This window comes from Lycorma delicatula, chromosome 4 (genome assembly GCF_047948215.1).
Source record: "Lycorma delicatula isolate Av1 chromosome 4, ASM4794821v1, whole genome shotgun sequence".
In the NCBI taxonomy this organism is placed as follows: domain Eukaryota; kingdom Metazoa; phylum Arthropoda; class Insecta; order Hemiptera; family Fulgoridae; genus Lycorma; species Lycorma delicatula.
In genome coordinates this window covers 17,864,228-17,884,069 of record NC_134458.1, presented here as the reverse complement: position 1 = coordinate 17,884,069, position 19,842 = coordinate 17,864,228, and the positions used below count along the sequence as shown (strand labels likewise).

The following is a 19,842-nucleotide window of genomic DNA, read 5'->3' as shown; positions in this document are numbered from 1 at the left end:
CTATAAAAGGAAATGGAATACTAACATGCTAGCTGATTACTGTTGGACATTAATTCGGGATGTGCCTGAGGCTATTTATAAAGGAAAAGCATCAGCAAAATAATTCTAACACAGGTATGGCCATGCAAAATGATAATTTTTTTCAGATAATTATATTCTAACTTAATTTTTTTAAAGTGTAATTTGTTTAAAACTAGGGTGATAAAAAAATTGTATTTACAGATCTGTAATGTAAAAAGCAATTTAAGAAATGGTATCACACTTAGAGAAACATTAAAATCTTTTTTTGTCTATCAGTATTATTAGGAATAAAAATAAAAGCAATACAACAGCCAAATTACTAGTCACAGTGTTGCTATCACTAGTAGTGGACTACTTAGTATTTAAAATGGACTTCATATAAAAAAAAAACAATAAATAAAAATTATAAAAGTAAGTAATGTAAGTACAAGAAAGATTAGAAGACACCATATATCTCTACAAGATTACATAATTTGAAAACAAAAAAAAAAAATTATATATATACATGTATATAATGCAGTTACCATGTACTACAACTATATATACAAAATATATAAATTCAGGAGTGAGTAGGCACTATAAGGAAAGAAGAAATGCTTTTCAAAACTTATCAGATAGTAAAATGTAAATTACTTATGAAACAAACAGAACTAGAATGTAAGCAATTAATAACAGTTCAATTCATTCTTAAATAGAACTTTATTTCCACGTAATAAAATGAAACATACCTACGCAAAAAATGCATAAAATTAATACATATAGATTAAAAATATAAAATTAAAATAAAAAAGTTAGTTCTAATCACAAAATCTTAAGTAATGTGAATGATACATAATAACACTTAAAATTTTATATTTACAGGGAAAAAGAGTAAGATTTAAGTGGTCAACATAAAACTTACAAAAATCAACAGGTACAAAAATTACTTTAAAAATAACAATACAGAAAATAAACACCAGTTAAATGTAGGAAATTAGTAATTACAGCAAGAATAGAAACAGGACTATCCTAAAAAGGTATGGAAGACAAAAAAACTTACAACAAATGAGCAGTCACTAAATTTTTGACCAAAGTCAATATAACAAAATAAATTTCTAAAATAAAAAAAAAAAATAAATAAAAAAATCACAAAAAATAAATTACATGCTACAAATTTAATTCTCATATTATAAAGGCAACCGATCTGTTACAAACAGCAAATTATTATCACATGCTTATAATAGCGCTATTAAATTACTGCACTTATCAAAACAAAATGGAGAAAAATATAATTTTAAAAAAAAGTTCATTTTCATTAACTAAATAATGAAAGTTAATAATTACATAATCTTTGTCCATATTACACATAATGATATTAATTAATTTATTTTGATGTAAAGTTATTTTTCATTTCCGCTTTGCTTTGTTATAAATATTCAAAAAACTAACCTAAAGAACTCACTAATACTAATGAGGTTGTGTTTGTTGTCCCGACACAAAACCTCCATGAGCAATAATAATATGTCTGACTATTGATCGTATACCTTAGTTTTCACAGCCTCATGATTAGTATGTCACTGTTCAGAATCTTCACTATGAGTCTTGAGTCCGTTGCCTCCGATATCACTGGTGTTATCATCATCTCCGCTGCTTTCTAAATCATCTCCACTGAGTAAACTAGAATCTGGAATAAGTTTCATAATCATTACTTTCAATTTATATTTTATGGTAAAACCACTATCTTTAAACAGAAATTACAATCGCTTATTGATTAATACAGTGTTATTTCATCTTCAGTGATGAATTTCAAATCATCAAAAATTACACGTGAAGCCATATATTCATCACTTTATCAGTGTTATAAATTCCTTACTCTGTTAAAGTACATACTGGTTTAAACTAATACTTCCAGAACTTATAGTTTAGAACAGTTTTGTCAACATGACTGATGGACTACTCTAAAATCCTATGTTAGTTAAAATGATTTATTTTTGGATTTATGAATTCAATAGTTCAGCTAATCTGCTATTACTGACAGTTTCTAGTGTCTCTGTTTAAACACACAATTAATAAAAACCTGAAAATACTGTAAAAAAAAATTGATTTATGTGTTAGGTTAAAAATGAAGTGTTGTAAAACACCATAACATTCAGAAAAAAATTTTATGGTACTAATATAATAATCAAAACAATTCTGTATGTCACAGGCTTATTTTTTTGCAATATAGAATGTTATGCAAACCTGACCTTTACGGTAAGTATGAGCACTCATGATGTGTTCACATAACATTTTACATCACATAAAAGTAAGCCCATGACATCCCAAACAGTTTTTATTATTAAATTAAAAATATAAAATTTCTTTCTAAATGTTATGGTGGTTTTGAAATTTGATAAAATATAGCACTTAATTTTTAACAATATGAATAAAAATTTTTTACAGCGTTTTCAGGAACAGACCCAGTCCTATCTAGAATTAAAAGTAGACAATCAGTGGCAGATACAAAATCTTGAATTTACTATACAATAAGCCAAAAATTTAGAGAAAAATGAATATTTTAGAAAAGTATTTCATCAGTAAGTAAATAAAAAAAAAACACATATAATCTCAAGAATAACAGATGTAATAAATAATCTCAAGAAATTTGATAAAAAAGCAGTTAAAACCTTGATGCTGGGAATAAAAATCTAAGAACTCAGAGGCCGTAATCTCTATTTATTTTGAGATTTAACAAATTATAAAATATTAAAAATTTTTCTCAGATTCAATTTAAAAATTGCCAACATTTTCCTCTAACATAATTTTAAAATCTATTTTTAAATATAGGGCTTTTTTGGAATGAGACTGCAGCCTTGGTAACATACAAAATATTTAATTTTTGTTTTACACAAACATACATTAAAAAAATATATATATATACACGAGGGTAGGTCAATTATTATCCGCAATGTAGTTATACATTTTATTGCAATACAAATAGGGAACTTATATGTACATCATTTTTCAACATAGTCCCCTTGCATTTCAACGCACTTGGTCCATCGTTGCACAAGCTTCCTGATGCTCTCATAAAAGAAGGTTTTTGGTTGAGCTGCAAGCCAGGAATGCACCACTTCTTTCACTGTTTCGTCCGAGGTAAATCGACAGCCCCTTAATGCCTCTTTGAGTGGACCAAACAAGCGATAGTCAGAAGGGGCAAGATCAGGACTATACGGAGGATAAGCCAGTACTTCAAAGTTGAGTTTCTGGTGTATTTCAGCAGTGTGGGCAGCAGTATGTGGACAGGCATTGTTGTGCAACAACACAACACTTTTCGATAGCAGTCCTCGGCGTTTGCTTCGAATTACAGGCTTCAACTTGGCAGTAAGCATAGCATCTCACTGTTTATTGTTGTGCTCCTTTCCTCATAATGTTCCAGTACTGGGCCTTGTGAGTACCAAAAATTCGTAAGCATCAGTTTTCCTGCGGATGGTTGGGTCTTGAACATTTTTTTGCAGGGCGAATTTGGATATTTCCATTCCATACTCTGCCGTGTACTCTCCGGCTTGTAATGATGGATCCATATTTCATCACCAGTGATGATTTTGTCTAAGAAGATGTCCCGTTTGCTACCATAGCGATCCAAATGTTTTTGGCAGATGTCCAAGCGTGCTTGTTTATGCAACTATGTGAGTTGCTTTGGGACCCATCTTGCACAGACTTTATGAAACCCAAGTCTGTTGTGCATGATTTCGTACGCAGAACCGTGACTAATTTGCAGACGATGTGCCACTTCATCAATACTTACTTGTCTGTCTAAGAAAACCATATCATGTGCAAGCTCAATGTTTTCCTCATTTGTGGCGGTAAACGGTTGTCCGGCCCCTTCATTGTGCTTAACACTTGTGCGACCATTTTTGAATTTTTCAATCCATTTGTAGACACTTCGTTGCGGTAACACACTGTTCCCGTACTGTACCGAAAATCTTCGATGAATTTTGGTACACCTGATACACCTTCCGATCACAAAAAACAGATCACTGAACGTTGCTCTTCTTTGGTGCAAACAGAAAGCAGAGCAGCCATGGTTAACAACAGAGCAGCGATAATGGAACTACCTAGCAGCATCAAACCTGCACAGACATAATAACAATTAAACCACGCATGCGTCATCTACGTAACATGACAGTACTACCAACATAAACAAAAATATAACTACATTGCAGATAATAATTGACTTACCCTTGTATGTATATATATATATATATATATATATATATATATCCCTATTTAAAACCAGGCTACATACACTAACTTTATAAAAATTTTTTTTTTCAGTTTTATGATTCATTCACCACCTAAGCTCAACACGTGCGATGAAGTAAAATACGTATTTAATATTAGTAGTGAACATAGAAAACATCATGATAATTAGAGATGACCAAAAAACGAACAAAAATAATTATTTTATCATATTACAATTACTAACTAACAAACAAAATGAATAATATAAATAAGGAAGTAATTTTGTAAAAATGAGATTCAATGTTCTAACGGAAAATCTTGAACAAGATTGTCAACTTTTTCTAAAAAGAAATGTGCATAAAAAAATAAGGATTTCTGTAAATATTATTCATTTATAAATTCCTAAAGATTTACTACCGACTCAGTGAACCATTAAAGTGTAACAACATTCATAGTTAAGAAGTTAAAAGAATCAAATAAAACAATGTTCTTTTTACAGTAAAATAAGGTTAAAAATCTGCAATAAAACTATTTATTAAAATAGAAACATTTACCTTGAGTACTGTCAATTGCAGAAAGTCTAGCGATATTATCTGGCCAGAATCTCTGAGCCGGGGCCTGTTTGCTAATACCAGTCTTAGGTTTCTTATTATTACTTGTACCACTTCCTATTTTACTTGACTGTCCATTTGTACCCGCTACACCTGTTATCCCGATACACAAATGGAAATACTTAATCTACAAGATATCTATCATAAAAATTAAGCACTAATTTTCATACAATAAAAATAAGTTGTAATTTGTAAAATTATAAATACACAGAATTGTGTGAATAAAACACTAATTACACCCACTAATTACTGCCCATCCATTTTACACGGCATTCTTATTTCTTAAATATGTACAAGCAGTGGTACATAGAAAAGTAAATTTTGTACTTCAGTTTGATAAAAAATATACTAATTTTGTAATCGTATATCACTAATTATAAAAAAAATTATTTTTTTCAGACTACACAAAAAAGTAGATGACTTTGTTTTACATATAATAATAATAAACTGCAAGATTACATTAAATCTAAAAAGAATTAAAAATAAATTAGAATGACTACTTATTTAGTAATAACTTTAATTTACTTATCTCTTATTGCACCATGTTAACTAATGTAATTAATATTATTTAAAATAACACAATAAAACATATCCTAATTGAAAATTTTATACTAATGGACTCAAATTAAAAAGCTAATGAACCACCTTCTGCCTTAGTTCAAGTATTACATAAGCAACTGAAACGGGGATCATGTTTTGCTTAATTTTTCTGACAAGGGGCTACTCAAATCCTAAAATAACATAAAACGGAGAAAGCAAAATATATATGTGATATGAAAGCAGATATGTGAACATATCTGGTGTATTAGATTGCATTTGATGAATATTATTTCTAAGAAGTAATGTACACTGTTGCTTAAGTTTATACTTAATTACATTTTGGAACTAATTAAAAAAATATTCTATAAGTTAATAAATAACAAACTACTTTAATTTTCTGAATGTAAATCTAAATAATTGAATTTTCAGTTCCTAGATCTGTAGATCAAAAGAGCATTATTAAATCTATCCTGCTCAATTTAATCAAAACTTTTAAATGACCTAGTAAAATAAAAACAATAACTAAATGTAGAAATTTATCTAAACAAAGAGGGATGTAATATTTGTTTACAAAAGGGAAGGGAGTTAAATCATTAAAAAAAAAAACAAGTGTGTACATTATACTTGAATGCCACCTGCTACCGATTTGGGTTGTTTGAAAACTGGAAATAATGAACATATGTCTAACATAAAATCAGATATGTGTTTTACATTATTCTGATAAATTAGTGAAATGACAGCAATAATTTCAGAATAAAACCAGCTTGCTACGAGGGTTATTTTTTTTTCAAGGTCTGATCGGTCATGAAATAAAAACCTGTGCAAAAATCGGATGAACCTTTGTGCACATGTGTTGCGCAGCGTCTCTAGTATGGCCTTCAATCACACCGCGACACTTCGTTTAGTTCTGAACATGAAGCTAGCACGTAAACCTGTCTATAACAATAGCATCTCCTGCCAAGTATGAAGTGTGTGCGGTAATTAGATTTCTTCAGGCTGAGGGGTGTAATGCGGGTAAAATTCATCGATGAATAAGTAATGTGTACGGTGAAACTTCAATGAGTGACAGCAAAATGCGACAACGGTGCAGGAACTTTAAAGCAGGACGTACAGATGTTCATGATGCATGAGGTCAGGGAAGGAAGCGAGTGTCAACCGATGATCTCGTTGAGCGAGTGGATGAGTCAATTCGAGAAAATCATTGGTTCACAATTTCTGTATTGAGTGATTTGTTTCCTGAAATTTCAAGGTCAGCTCTCTACACCATTGTGAGTGAGAGACTTCAGTACCGCAAACTGTGTGCAAGATGGGTTCCCAAGATGCTGTCCGACCATCACAAAACAATGAGAATGGATGCCTCCCTAACATTTCTCCAGCGCTACCACAATGAAGGAGAAGATTTTTTTAACAAAATTGTCACATGGGACGAGACATGGGTCCATTTCAAAACTGAAGAAACAAAAGAACAATCCAAACACCGGATGCATTCTCATTATCCCAGTAAACCAAAGTTCAAGCGAACCTTCTCCAACAGAAAGTGTAAGGCTACCGTGTTCTGGGACCCGAATGGAGTTCTCTTGGTGGAAATTATGGAACATGGCACGACCATCACTGCAGCCTCATACTGCGTGACGGGCAATTCAGAATAAGTGAAGAGGAATGTTGTCATCAGGCATTGTCTTCCTCCATGACAATGCTCGGCTGCACACTGCAGCTGTAACAAAGAAGCTCCTGCAGCGTTTTCATTGGAAAGTGTTTGATCACCCACCATACAACCCGGACTTGGCTCCATCCGATTTTCACCTCTTTGCTCATATGAAACGCTGGCTAGGAAGACAACATTTTGGCACAGACATCGAGCTGCAGACCAGCGTAGAAACATGGCTGAAAACACAGGTCGCTCCGTTCTATGACGAGGGTATTGGAAAGTTGGTACCACGCTATGACAAATGTCTAAATCGGAGTGGCGACTATGTAGAGAAATAGCGTAACTATGTAAATACTTGTTACAAATAAAAAATTTTTTATTTTCACTGTGGTTTAAATTTCGTGACCGATTGGACCTTGAAAAAAAATAACCCTCGTATATTAAAAAATTTTGTATTAAGTTTTAATATATATTAAACTGTTAACCTATTGTTTCAATCAGAAACTAGTAAGCATAAACAGGAAAGACAACTTAATAGATCTTGCATTTGGGCAACTTCTTAAATAGGAGTAAATCAAAATTAAATTTTTAATTATTCCAATTTTTTCTGACCAAATATGACAGGAAATTTAAAACTTTTGTTTTATTACTTTATAAATTACATATAAAAAATTATTTTTTTAAAAAAGCTTTTATTTAACTAATATTAACATTAATAAAAAAAGGAAACAAATTAGAAAAACCCTCTAAAAAGTAAAAAATAAGAACTAAATCAAATTGAGAATTTAAAAAATATATATATAATATATTAACAAATATAAAAATGCATTGAAAAGAAAAAAAATTAATATAAATATCTAATAAATAAATGTAATAATTATAAAATTTTAAAATTAAAAGTAATGAAAATATTTAGTTAAATAAAAGCGTGGTGCAGTTTTTATAATTTATTTAAAACAACACAACATTTAATTTTACAACAGTTAATCTTCATTTTCATTTTCAATAACGACGCGAGGAGGCGGAAAAATCTGCTGGAACCTCTCCAGTTGAGACTGACTAGCTACAAGTAACAATCTGGGAAAATGCACCCACTCACTTTCCTTGTACGTGTTCTCACATAGTTGAAGTTCATCTTCGAATTCTGCTTGTAATCTAAGCCAAATTGAACGCACTCTTTCTGCTAAAAGTTTCATTTTAATTAACTATGAATTTTTATTTAATGAATTCATAATTACAATTATAATAATGATAATAATTAATAATTTTTCAGATTACCGTCAAAATGTAATAACTTTGTGCAAGATTTCTAAATTTAATTTTTATTTTTAATCTTATTAACCCTTAAAGGTCATCTCGGTGCAAATTTGAACCATCAAAGAATTAAAACTTGAGTTATTTTATTACAGATAAATAAAGTATATACATATACTAAACAACCATAAAACAAAAAATATATTTTAAAATACAGCAACTGTCTATAAATTTGCTTATTTAAAAACTTATTCAAAAACATTGTTATAAAAATTGCACCACGCTTATTTAACTAAATATTTTCATTACTTTTAATTTAAAATTTAATAATTATTACATTTTTTATTAGATATTTATATAATTTATTTTATACTTTTCAGTGCATTTTTATATTTATTAATATATTATATATATTTTTTTTAAATTCTCAATTTGATTTAATTCTTATTTTTTACTTTTTAGAGGGTTTTTCTAATTTGTTTCCTTTTTTTATTAATGTTAATATTAGTTAAACAAAAGCTTTTTTAAAAAATAATTTTTTATATGTAATCAAATATTAAATTTTTGTAATTTTTTTTAAGACTAAAAAAAGTAAAAATATTTATTTTTACACATCGAAGTTACATACGTATACCAAATTTCAATCATTTTCATACGATAGTTCATGAGAAATGAAAATTTTCAACTAAATGCATGAATTTAGCGTAGGGGTAGCGTGTGGGGGCGGGTCATATCAAATTCTGACACCGTAGTGCTGTATTGTCATCGAAGTTACATACGTGTACCAAATTTCATTGATTTTCATACGATAGATCAAAAGATATAGCAGTTGCAACATTTGATTATTCCTAAAGCGAATTAAGTAAAAGCTTTTAAAAAAATCTCAATGCATTATAAACTTTTGATAGAATGGCCGATTGTTCTAATCCACATCAATACATTTCTTAGGTTTTGTAAACTGACAAAAAGGTATCTTTATCTCCTTTTGATCAAAAGCTCCAGATTACTTTCTGAATGCATGAATAAGAACACAATAGATTCACACCTAGAGGCAATTCTACATCATGTTTGAAGCTTTCCCACAGATTTATGACAAAGCCAAACAAAAAAAAAATTAGAACTGTACTTCCCTAAATAACAAAATTTTCTTGAGGAGAGATTGTTCCCAACATTAAGTTTAGAATCTACCTCAAATCAGTCAGTACATCAGCAACCAATAATTCAATCAGGTTTACATAAATTTATTCTGAACATAATGGGCAAAGAACTACAGAACTGAAAAATAATCCTGGATGAAATAAGAAAATACTGTATTACATTTACCAAATAAATAAATCATCTTCTACAGTTCTTTTGTTTTTTATTTTACAATTTATTATTTTTTAAATATGTTAATATTAATCCGATCAACCTAGGTACAGAAAAATAAAATAAAATAGGATGACACCTACCTTATTCCATAATTCAAGCAAGAGCACTTTTGCGAGTCCCTCGCATCATCAGTTGCTCTACATATTTTTTCAAATTATTCGTATCAAGTTACACATAAAAATTGAAATTAAAAATCCTACACTATACGTAAGATTTAAAATTTTAAATTGTTAAAAGATTCTTTACCAAATTAAAATCAAAACAGAGATTAAAACTAACAATTTTTAAATTCAAATTTTTGAATTTAAAAATTTTTAGTTTTAATTTCTGTTTGGATTTTAATTTGGTAAAGGATCTGGATGAGATTGTGAAATGCTTCATTTGTTTTTTGTTTTTTTTCTGTGTGTTTATAACGTGTGGCTCAGCCAGCTGAGCCACAACAAGAACCATAATAAGAACTGATTCATTTTACAGTCCACTACAAAATGTGTCAAAAAAACAGTGCAAAAAAGGTATCACATCAATCAACATTCATCCACATTTTGGTCTGACCGACGCAGATAGTGTTAATGTGTTTGTTTGTGAATTTAGTTATGAATTACATGCGACGTCAGATACTGCGTACAGCCTACACTGACATCATTCAGCAACACCCTGTGACCAGAATTCAGATAAGTCATAGCCCATTTTTAATCATTCACATTTTCATATTTTTAATTATTCATTTTCATGTGCATGCCTCAAACTTGTGCCATGTTAAACATCATTATTACCTTGTCATATTATATGACCAGTTGTGAATAATCATATCTTCACAAATATTAATTTAAAAATGGGGGATTCAGAACAGTTAAAGCTGTTAATTAAAAAACAAGGTGTAGTTAAGGGACAAATGATGAGATTCAATAGTTATTTAAATAAATCAGGTGATGTTACTCAGCTTAAAATCAGGTTAGTTAAATTTCAAGAACTGTTATCGGATTTCAAAAAACTTCAAATCGAAAACAACATTTTAGACGATTCAGAGTCATGATAATGATTGGGCACAATTTGAAGATACATTCTATCGATTAACTACGCAAATCCAAACTAAAATTCAGCAGCTCACTAAGGCTGACACTATCGGTGTAAACCATGAAACAACTAACGAAAATAATGAGTCAAGTTGGGCTTATCCCTGCTTTTTCTTACCAGCTATTAAGCTGTCCACATTTTCAGGAGAATATGACGAATGGTCATCATTTCATGACAGCTTTAAATCATTAATTCATGACAATCCAAATTTGTCTAATTGTCAGAAATTTTACTATCTCAAATTGTCTTTAAAGGACAGTGCCGTCAGTGTCTTACAATCTCTAGAAGGGTCATCCGAAAATTATAAAATTGCTTGGGACCTCTTAGTGGAGAGGTTTCAAATCCTCAGCCATTTTCAATCTAAATAAATTAGACAAAAAGTGTACTTCTAATTTGAGAAAATTAATTGACAATGTATAAAAACATGTGCGTGCCCTTCATACATTCGGTCAACCCACTGAGCACTGGGACACTAATAATTCACTTGATTATCAGCAAGTTGGATAAAACTACTCACCGTCATTGGGAATCAGAGATAGATTCTAACAATGTACCCATTTTATCTGATTTAATAAAATTTCTATAGAAAAGATGTCGAATCTAAACCAACACCCTTATTAAAACAATCTCAAACTGGAAATTCCCAATCAAAACTCAAACTAAATTCAAAAATTAATATATCCATGTCTAATTATTTATCTTCTATAAAGAAATGTTCATTATGTAACAATTCCCACCCATTGTATTTGTGTGATAAGTTCAAATCATTATTCATTAATGATAGAGAAAGGGAAGTGTGGAAGTTAGAACTGTGCTTTAATTGTCTTTCTTCTGGTGATCATAAAATAAAAAATTGTGCTGCAGGCTCATGCAAACTTTGTGATAAATGTCACAATACGTTATTGCATTATTCAGAAAGAACAAATAAAGCTTTGCATCCTGAATCAATCAATTAATTTCCAAGGCTGAATCCAGTAGTCAAAATCAATTAATTGTGTCCACATCACATATGTCGTCCCAAGGTGTTCCTTCTTTAGTGTTATTGTGTATTGCCCTAGTGTCTGTTCTCGATCATCGTGAGGCTCATCTTTGTTGTGCACTATCAGATTTAGGGCCACGGTCAAATCTTGTGAATGAGACGGCAGTCAGAAAACAAACTTCCCATTTGTAAATGTGTCTGTAGAAGTGAATGGAATTGGAACGTCCAGTACCAAAACTTCTAAGATTGTTCAATGCGTCATTAACTCAAGATTTAATACATTTTCCTTCACTATTGGTTGTGTAATCCTAACATCTATTACCAAACATTTACCCACTGTGTGAATTTAGAAATCAGACATGAAAATTCCACCTAATGTTCAGTTAGCAGATCCTCATTTCAATCAGCCAAGTGACACTGACCTGCTCATTGGAGCAGAGTTATTTTTCGACTTGTAATGTGACGGAAGACTAAAACATCATGATTCATCTCCCAGCCTTCAAAATACAGTGCTTGGTTGTTTCATTTCCTACAAGGTAACAAGCAATACTATGCCACACTTAACTACAGTTTGCCATCTATCTACGCTGGACATCAATAAAACCATGCAGAAGTTTTGGGACATAGAAGACGGTTGCTCCGAAAGGCAGTACACTGGAAACGACAAACTGTGCAAAGACATACATATGAATATAACCTTCAAGGATAATCTTGGAAGGTACTGTGTGCAAATTCCCTTGAAAGCTGATATTTGTGAGCTCGGTGAATTAAAGGATTCTGCATTCAGAAGATTTTTATCATTAGAGAGGCGTTTTTCTGTTAACCCCGAGATGGATTCACAATACATCCAATTCATGAAAGAATATGAAGAGCTAGGACATGTGAAGGAAATTACAACTGAAGGTAATTCATCAAAGGCTTATTACATTCCGCACCACGCAGTGTTAACCAAAGATTCCACAACCACCAAATTACAGGTAGTTTTTGATGCATCCTCAAAAATTAGCTCCGAAGTTTGATTGAATGACATCTCAATCGTTGGTCCAACAGTACAATCAAATCTTGTCAGTAATGTATCAAAATTCAGAACATATCCATATGTTGTAACAGCAGATATTGAAAAAATGTATAGTTAAATTAACGTCCAATCAGCTCAACAAAATTTACAATTTAACTTTTACAGAGACCAGCCACAAGATCCTATTAAAACATTTAAATTGCTGACAATCACTTATGGTACTGCTAGTGCACCTTACCTAGCAATGAGAACTCTAAAGCAGCTAGCATTGGATGAAGAATCCTCTTTTCCAGTTGTATCCAAGGTAGTCGTAGAGGATTTTTATGTGGATGATGTTATGACTGGAACCAAGATAATAAAAGAAGCAAAATAACTATGGCGCAATTTAAGTGATCTGCTTCATTGAGGCGGTTTTCATCTTAGAAAGTGGAGGGCTAACAATCCAGACATTCTATCTGATAATCCATTGGAAGATGTGGCTAAGGGTTGCGTTGAGATTGATCCAGTCACTACAATTAAGACACTGGGTCTTATGTGGAATCGAAGACAAGATGTATTCCAATTTTCTTTTTGTGAAGCAAACACAGCTGTAAAAACAACTAAATGCACTATTTTGTCGGCAATCAGAAGGATTTTGGTTCCCTTGGAAACATAGGTCCAGTAATTTTAACTGCAAAATTAATCATGCAAAAATTGTGGTCCTATTCATTAGGATGGGATGAAAAGGTACCTGGTGAATTACTTAGAGAGTGGACTCAGTTTCAAGAATCATTGCATATGCTATCAAACATTCAAGTCCAAAGAGCCATAGTCCTTAAACAGAAAGGTGTTCTGAAGTTAGAGGTACATGGATTCACAGGTGCTTCAGAATCCGCGTGCGGTGCCTGGATATATCTCAAGTGTATTGACCATGATGGAATGATCACTGTTAATTTAGTCATGTCAAAATCTCATATTGCACCATTAAAGAAAATTTTGTTACCCAGACTAGAGTTGTGTAGCGCTATGCAAATCAACTGTTAATGCATTACATCTTCAAGTTGATTCAATTTCATATTACACTGATTCGACTATAACATTAGCATGGATTAAGGCTCCATCTTGTCATTGGACAAAATTTGTTGCTAACAAGGTATCTAAGATATAAACTAACACTGAGATCAGTTTGTGGAAGCATTTGAAGAGTCAAAACAATCCTGCTGACTATCTGTTGAGAAGCTTAATGCCAGATGAGATTACAAAGGCGAACTTATATTGGAAGGGGCCTTCATTTTTATATATGTCACAGGAATCTCCAGAAGAGTTAGTCTACCTACCAGTTAGTCTAATTGGCGATCAAATTCCAGAGCGTTGTCATACAGTGTTATCATGTGTTAAAGCTGAAAACCAAATGGTCAATTTAAATAATTTTTCTAGTTTTACAAGGGCTCAACGTGTAAAGAGTTACTGTTTACGCTTTATTAATAACTCTCAAGCACAAAATTCACGCCTTTGCAATCCATTAACAGCTTCTAAACTTTGATTAGCAGAGTGTGCTTTGGTGAAGATTGTGCAAAAGGAATCATTTCCAAGTGAGCTAAAGAATTTGCCGCTAGGAAACCCACTAACCAAAATCAGCAAACTCATTTCTCTAAGGCCATTCTTAGGTAAACACAACGTAATACGAGTTGATGGAAGATTACAGCACTCAAATTTAACTCCAGATCAAATTCATCCCATTGTCTTACCAAAGAGTCATACATTTACTGATTTGATTGCCAGACATTTTCACATCAAAACGCTTCATGTAGGGCCATAGTTATTGTTATACATTATTTGTCAAAAATATTGGCCGATCAATGGCAGGAGTTAAGCTAGTAAAATCTTCCATCAATGCATCGCATTCTTCAAGGTAAATCCAAAACTTCAGACACAAATTATGAGCGATTTACCAAGATGAAGAGTTCAAACACGTCCTTTCTATACCACAGGTGTAGACTATTGTAGTCCATTTCATCTTAAATTAACTAATGAAGAGGAGCTACACCAGTAAAATGTTATATTGCACTTTTCATTTGCTTTACAAAGGCTTTACATTTATAACTAGTAGATCTTACTACAGTCTTTCTTGGCAGAACTTCAAAGATTTATCTCAAGACGGGGGAAACCCAAAGACATGCACTTGGATAACGGTACTAATTTTGCTGGTGCTCAGCGAGAACTGCTAGCTAGCAGAGTTACAGAAGAACGAGGAATTCAGGAATTCCATCTTAACCTCTCTATCCCAAGAGGGGATAACGTGGCATTTCATATCACCCAAGGCTCCACATTTTGGAGGTTTATGGGAGTTGTCAGTGAAATTTGTCAAAACACACGTAAAATGTATCATGAAAACATCAGTTTTAACTTATGTTCAGTTTGTAACATTGTTAACACAGGTAGAGGCATGCATAAATTCACACCCATTAGTTCCTTTGTCAGAAACCCAACCGATCTTTCTCCTTGAACTCCTTCTCACTTCTTAATCGGTGTTCTACTCTCAACTAATCCTGAACCTTCCATATCTGATCTTCCAGCAAATAAACTATCTCACTGGCAACAAATCCAGCAGTTGTTGCAACACTTCTGGTCACGGTGGTCGCAAGACTACTTGAATGGACTATAGCAGAGAAAGAAGTGGACCACTTCTTCACCTAATTTAAAGATTGGCGACATGGTTGTCATCAAGGAGAACTCTCTTCCCCCTTTACAATGGAAAGAAGCCTGTATTGTAGAACATCATCCCAGCAGAAGATAACAAGGTTTGGGTTGTCACTGTCAAGACTTCAAATGGTGTATTGAAGAGACCAATTAACAAATTATGTTTATTGCCAATTTCTTTTTAAGGAAACATTAGACATTAACTTATTTAATATTGTCATTATTATTTGTGTATATCTATGTAGTATTTTTGAAGCAATCTCTTCAAGGCGGGGGGCATGGATGTGATTGTGAAATGCTTCATTTGTTTGTTTTTTTTATTTATGTTCTGTGTGTTTACAATGTGTCACGGGCCAGCTGAGCCACAACAATAAGAACTGATTTATTTTACAGTCTGCTACAAAATATGTAAAAAAAAACAGTGCAAAAAAGGTGTTGCATCAAACAACAGGATCTTTTTAACAATTTTAAACTTTAAATCTTATGTATAGTATAGGATCTTTAATTTCAATTTTAATGTGTAATTTGCTACAAATGATTTGAAAACTGATAATGCAAGGGACTCGTGAAAGCACTCTTGCTTGAATTATGGAATAAGGTAGATGTCATCCTATTTTATTTTATTATTCTGAACTTAGGTTGATCAGATTAATATAATTTGTATAGTGCAGAGAAATATGATTCTCAAAAGGATCGATTTAAAAAAAATATATATGTATATATAAAATAAGATTCAACTTGATCCACCCAAGTACAAAATTGAATAAAATAAAATGACTATTCTTATTTTTTATACAATCTCTACAAAAGCGCTTTCGTGGCAACCTGCATCTTCAGTTGTAGATTTTTTCTTTTTTGTAAAATATTTAGTGTTAAATTACGTATTAAACTCAAAATTAAAAATTAAAATATAATAAATTAAAATATATAAAAAATAAAAAATTTATTAAAGGAAGTATAAAAATATAAGAATTAAAAAATATGTCAAGTATTATAAAATAAAATAAAATATAATATACTACATGTGTTAGGCCAGCCAATATTATAATAATGAACAAAATGTTTACTGTAAATATGTGTAAAATGTTTGTTACAATAGTACTGGCTGGCCAAACACAGGTAGTATATTATTATATTTTATTTAATTTTACAATACTTGAAGTCACATTTTTTATATGTAATTTTTAATTTTAATAATTTTAACATTTTTATACTTCTTTTTTAATAAATGTTTAAATTTTATTTTTAATTTTGAGTTTAATATGCAATTTAAAACAAAATATTTTACAAAAAAGAAAAAATCTGCAACTGAAGATGTGGGTTGCCGTGAAAGCGCTTTTGTAGAGATTATATGAAAAAATAAGGCGAGTATCATCTATACGATAATAATAAGTACAGAGGTGATATGGGTCTTGAAAAAATCGACTTTAGAAAAATAAATATGTAATATAGTTTTAACATACCATCTGTAGGGGTGGATGCATCCAACATTGGCTGAAGAATCCTTCTTCGTGCATTAATAAACCAATTGTTCACTTGCAATAAGGTAAGGTTAGTTTGTGCAGCAATTTGCCTTTTTTCATCTTCTGTAGGGTATGGATGCTAAAAAGAAACAAACTGCTTTTACAATAAATTTCTATATAAAGAATAAACACAAAGATTTCTACAGTTCATACAAGAAAAACTTGCAGAAAAGACTGGGTATATAAATTAATATAACATATACATAAGTGGAGGAGTATAGTTTTTAAAAATGGTTAAAACTGAAGTTAATCCTTAACCCTCCAGTTAGGAAATCAAGAGACCATTGGTTACTTTATATATATACACACTGTAAAATTGCCTACATCAAAAAAATTAATTTTTTTTACAAAAACCTTCATTTAATAAAAAAAAAAAAAAAAGACTTAAATATTAATTATGATAATTTTTTCAGTGAATATTTCTTGAAACAATTTTCTGGGACATATTTCACAACAAAATACAGTCTCCTTCTTCTACCACTTTTGACTGAATGATTGGAGCACACAGCACAATCCACGTGGTTGTTATCAGGCATTTTATTTATAATATGAAGCTTGACATTCAATCGTTCTTCATCACCTTTTGATGAAGGTCGACCTCGCTTACAGTTTGTGTTCCTGACATCGCTAACCAAATGTCAACATTCATTCGATATTTTTTATGTTATTGGTTGTTGCCCTTGACTAGCGAGATATTCATTACACAAAATAAAACTGATGACAACTGACACCCCTAACTACCAAAAATAAAGTTTCCGCCACCATTTTAAATGTTTTGCAGCAAAACTATAACTCAAAAAATGGGGGGGATGGCTTAGTCAACTCCACCCATGTGATACATAGTTTAAAATTATCTTTGGCTTTTGAATATCTTTATTCGTTTTTTCTTTTACAATGGTAGTATTGGCATTATGAAACGTACTTAACATTATTATTGTTAACATACCTCTAATTTCTTCACGCAAGAACCATTACTTTATCATTCTTGCTGTAAGCAACAGATTCTGGGACAGCAAATTTCCCCTTCAGATTCATTCTGTTTACTTTTTTAGGCATTTCTCGTTGTAGGGTTGAACAGCACCATTAACATTATTATTATTAACATTCCTCAAATTTCTTCACGCAAGAACCATTACTTTATCATCCTTGCTGTAAGCAACAGATTCTGGGACAGCAAATTTCCCCTTCAGATTCATTCTGTTTACTTTTTTAGGCATTTCTCATCGTAGGGTTGAACAGCACCAGTTAAATGGACTCTCATTGCTAATAATTCCTGGCTAAATTTCTGAAGTATAAAATCTGTCCATGAATAAATGGTAACCAGATTTTTGAGCGAAATTAATCATGTTTGTGATCAACTGGAGAACACTTTGCTCAGTGAATGAAAGTTCAAGCCTTATTAACAAATCTGTTGTTACAATCATAATATGGAATAACTGAACAAATATAACCATTTTTTGCATCACATACAACATAGTTTCTAAGTCCCCGTTTAATAGGTGTATTTTTATTATACATTTTAAAAACAACACTTCCCTTGAAACTTACAGTAGACTCATTTGCAGATAAGCATTGACTTGGTGAATAATAATATAAAAATCTGGTTTATACGTATCTAAATCTTTTACTTTAGTTAACCTTGATCTAACATGTTTATGTAATCCTAAATTTGCTGCTGAAGTAGGAGGTGACACATGAAGAGCCCAAAAATTTGGAAAAATCTCGTACAAGAAAATACATTCAAAAAAATTCAAATGAGTCAAGCCATTGAGATGAAAAAAACTCTTGCAACCATTTCTTCCTTTTCACTTTTCAGAGCCATATTCAGTAAAACACCATGCATAATGATCATTTCTTTACTTGTAATATCAGAGAATTTAGACCAAATTGAATTAAATACTTTCTAAGGGGAGACAGTTTTTGAATTTTTTCTTTCACATACCAGTTTGTTTTAGAAGTTATGTGATCAAATAACTCTGGTAAAAGAAAAAAATGACAAAAAATTCAACCAGTGATATCAGTATCTTGTTCTCACAAAGAACAAGATAACTGAACTATCTATAACTTGAACTTGCATTATTAAATGTAAATTTGAAAAAAATTATCCAAATATTTTTTGTTACATTTGTGGAGAATTCACCACGAAAAGTCAACAAAAACCAGTATCGAATCTCATGAAAACTGCTTACAAACATTATTTTGACCGTCCCTTGGGAGACCAAGATAAATTCTGAACTTCACATGCAGCATGTATCAAGTTCTACGTTAAACTAACCCAGTGGTTAAAAGGAAAAAAAGAGCATTTACTTTTTGGCATATCTATGATTTGGCAAGAGCCTACTAACCATTATGATGACTACTATTTTTGCTTAACAAATGTTATCGGTTTTAATTCAAACAATAAAAGCAGTATCGCATACCCAAATGGTCGTTCACCTATGAGACCAGTATTTCATGGTGTTGATTAACTGATTCCGATCACTACAACTTCCTGGAAAGAAATTTCTGTTCTCCAGAAGGCTCAACCAATGACTCTTCAACTTCAATAGATATTAATTACACTTCCAGAAGAATCAAATACTGAACCTCACCTCATCACACAAGCAGAACTGAGCGACCTAATTCATGGCTTGTATTTGTTGAAGCAACATGCAGATCTAGGTTCACGTCTTAAATAATGAAATTTATTAAACAAGGATACTAAAATTTCAGTATATAGAAATCAAAATGAAAATTTACTAAAATACTTTAGAAGAGATGGTTTAATTTGTTCCTGCCGTGATGTTAGAGGGCTAATGTCTGAACTGGACATAGAAGACATTATTCATGATCGGCATTTATTTATAGACTCATCAAAAAGAAACTTAAAGGCAGTGTTGTTGTATAACTCGGAATAAGTTTTCTTCTATACCGGTAGCACA

The 19,842-nt window shown here is 31.4% G+C and overlaps 1 protein-coding gene across 4 annotated transcripts in view; it reads right to left on the bottom strand.

Moving 5' to 3' along the window:
* Positions 1–707: 707 nt before the first annotated feature.
* LOC142323147 (homeobox protein PKNOX2-like) overlaps positions 708–19,842 on the bottom strand; it is a 67,394-nt gene continuing 48,259 nt past the window's right edge. For 2 of the 4 annotated variants that reach the window (XM_075362413.1, XM_075362417.1), the window contains 3 exons: positions 16,862–17,000; positions 4,779–4,928; positions 714–1,684 (listed from right to left, as the gene is read on the bottom strand). In XM_075362413.1, coding sequence (XP_075218528.1) covers positions 1,575–1,684; positions 4,779–4,928; positions 16,862–17,000 — 399 coding nt within the window. In that variant the 3' untranslated portion in view covers positions 714–1,574. Of the gene's footprint in view, positions 1,685–4,778; positions 4,929–16,861; positions 17,001–19,842 lie in introns of all 4 variants that reach the window. The other 2 variants (XM_075362414.1, XM_075362415.1) reach the window with 2 other exon arrangements.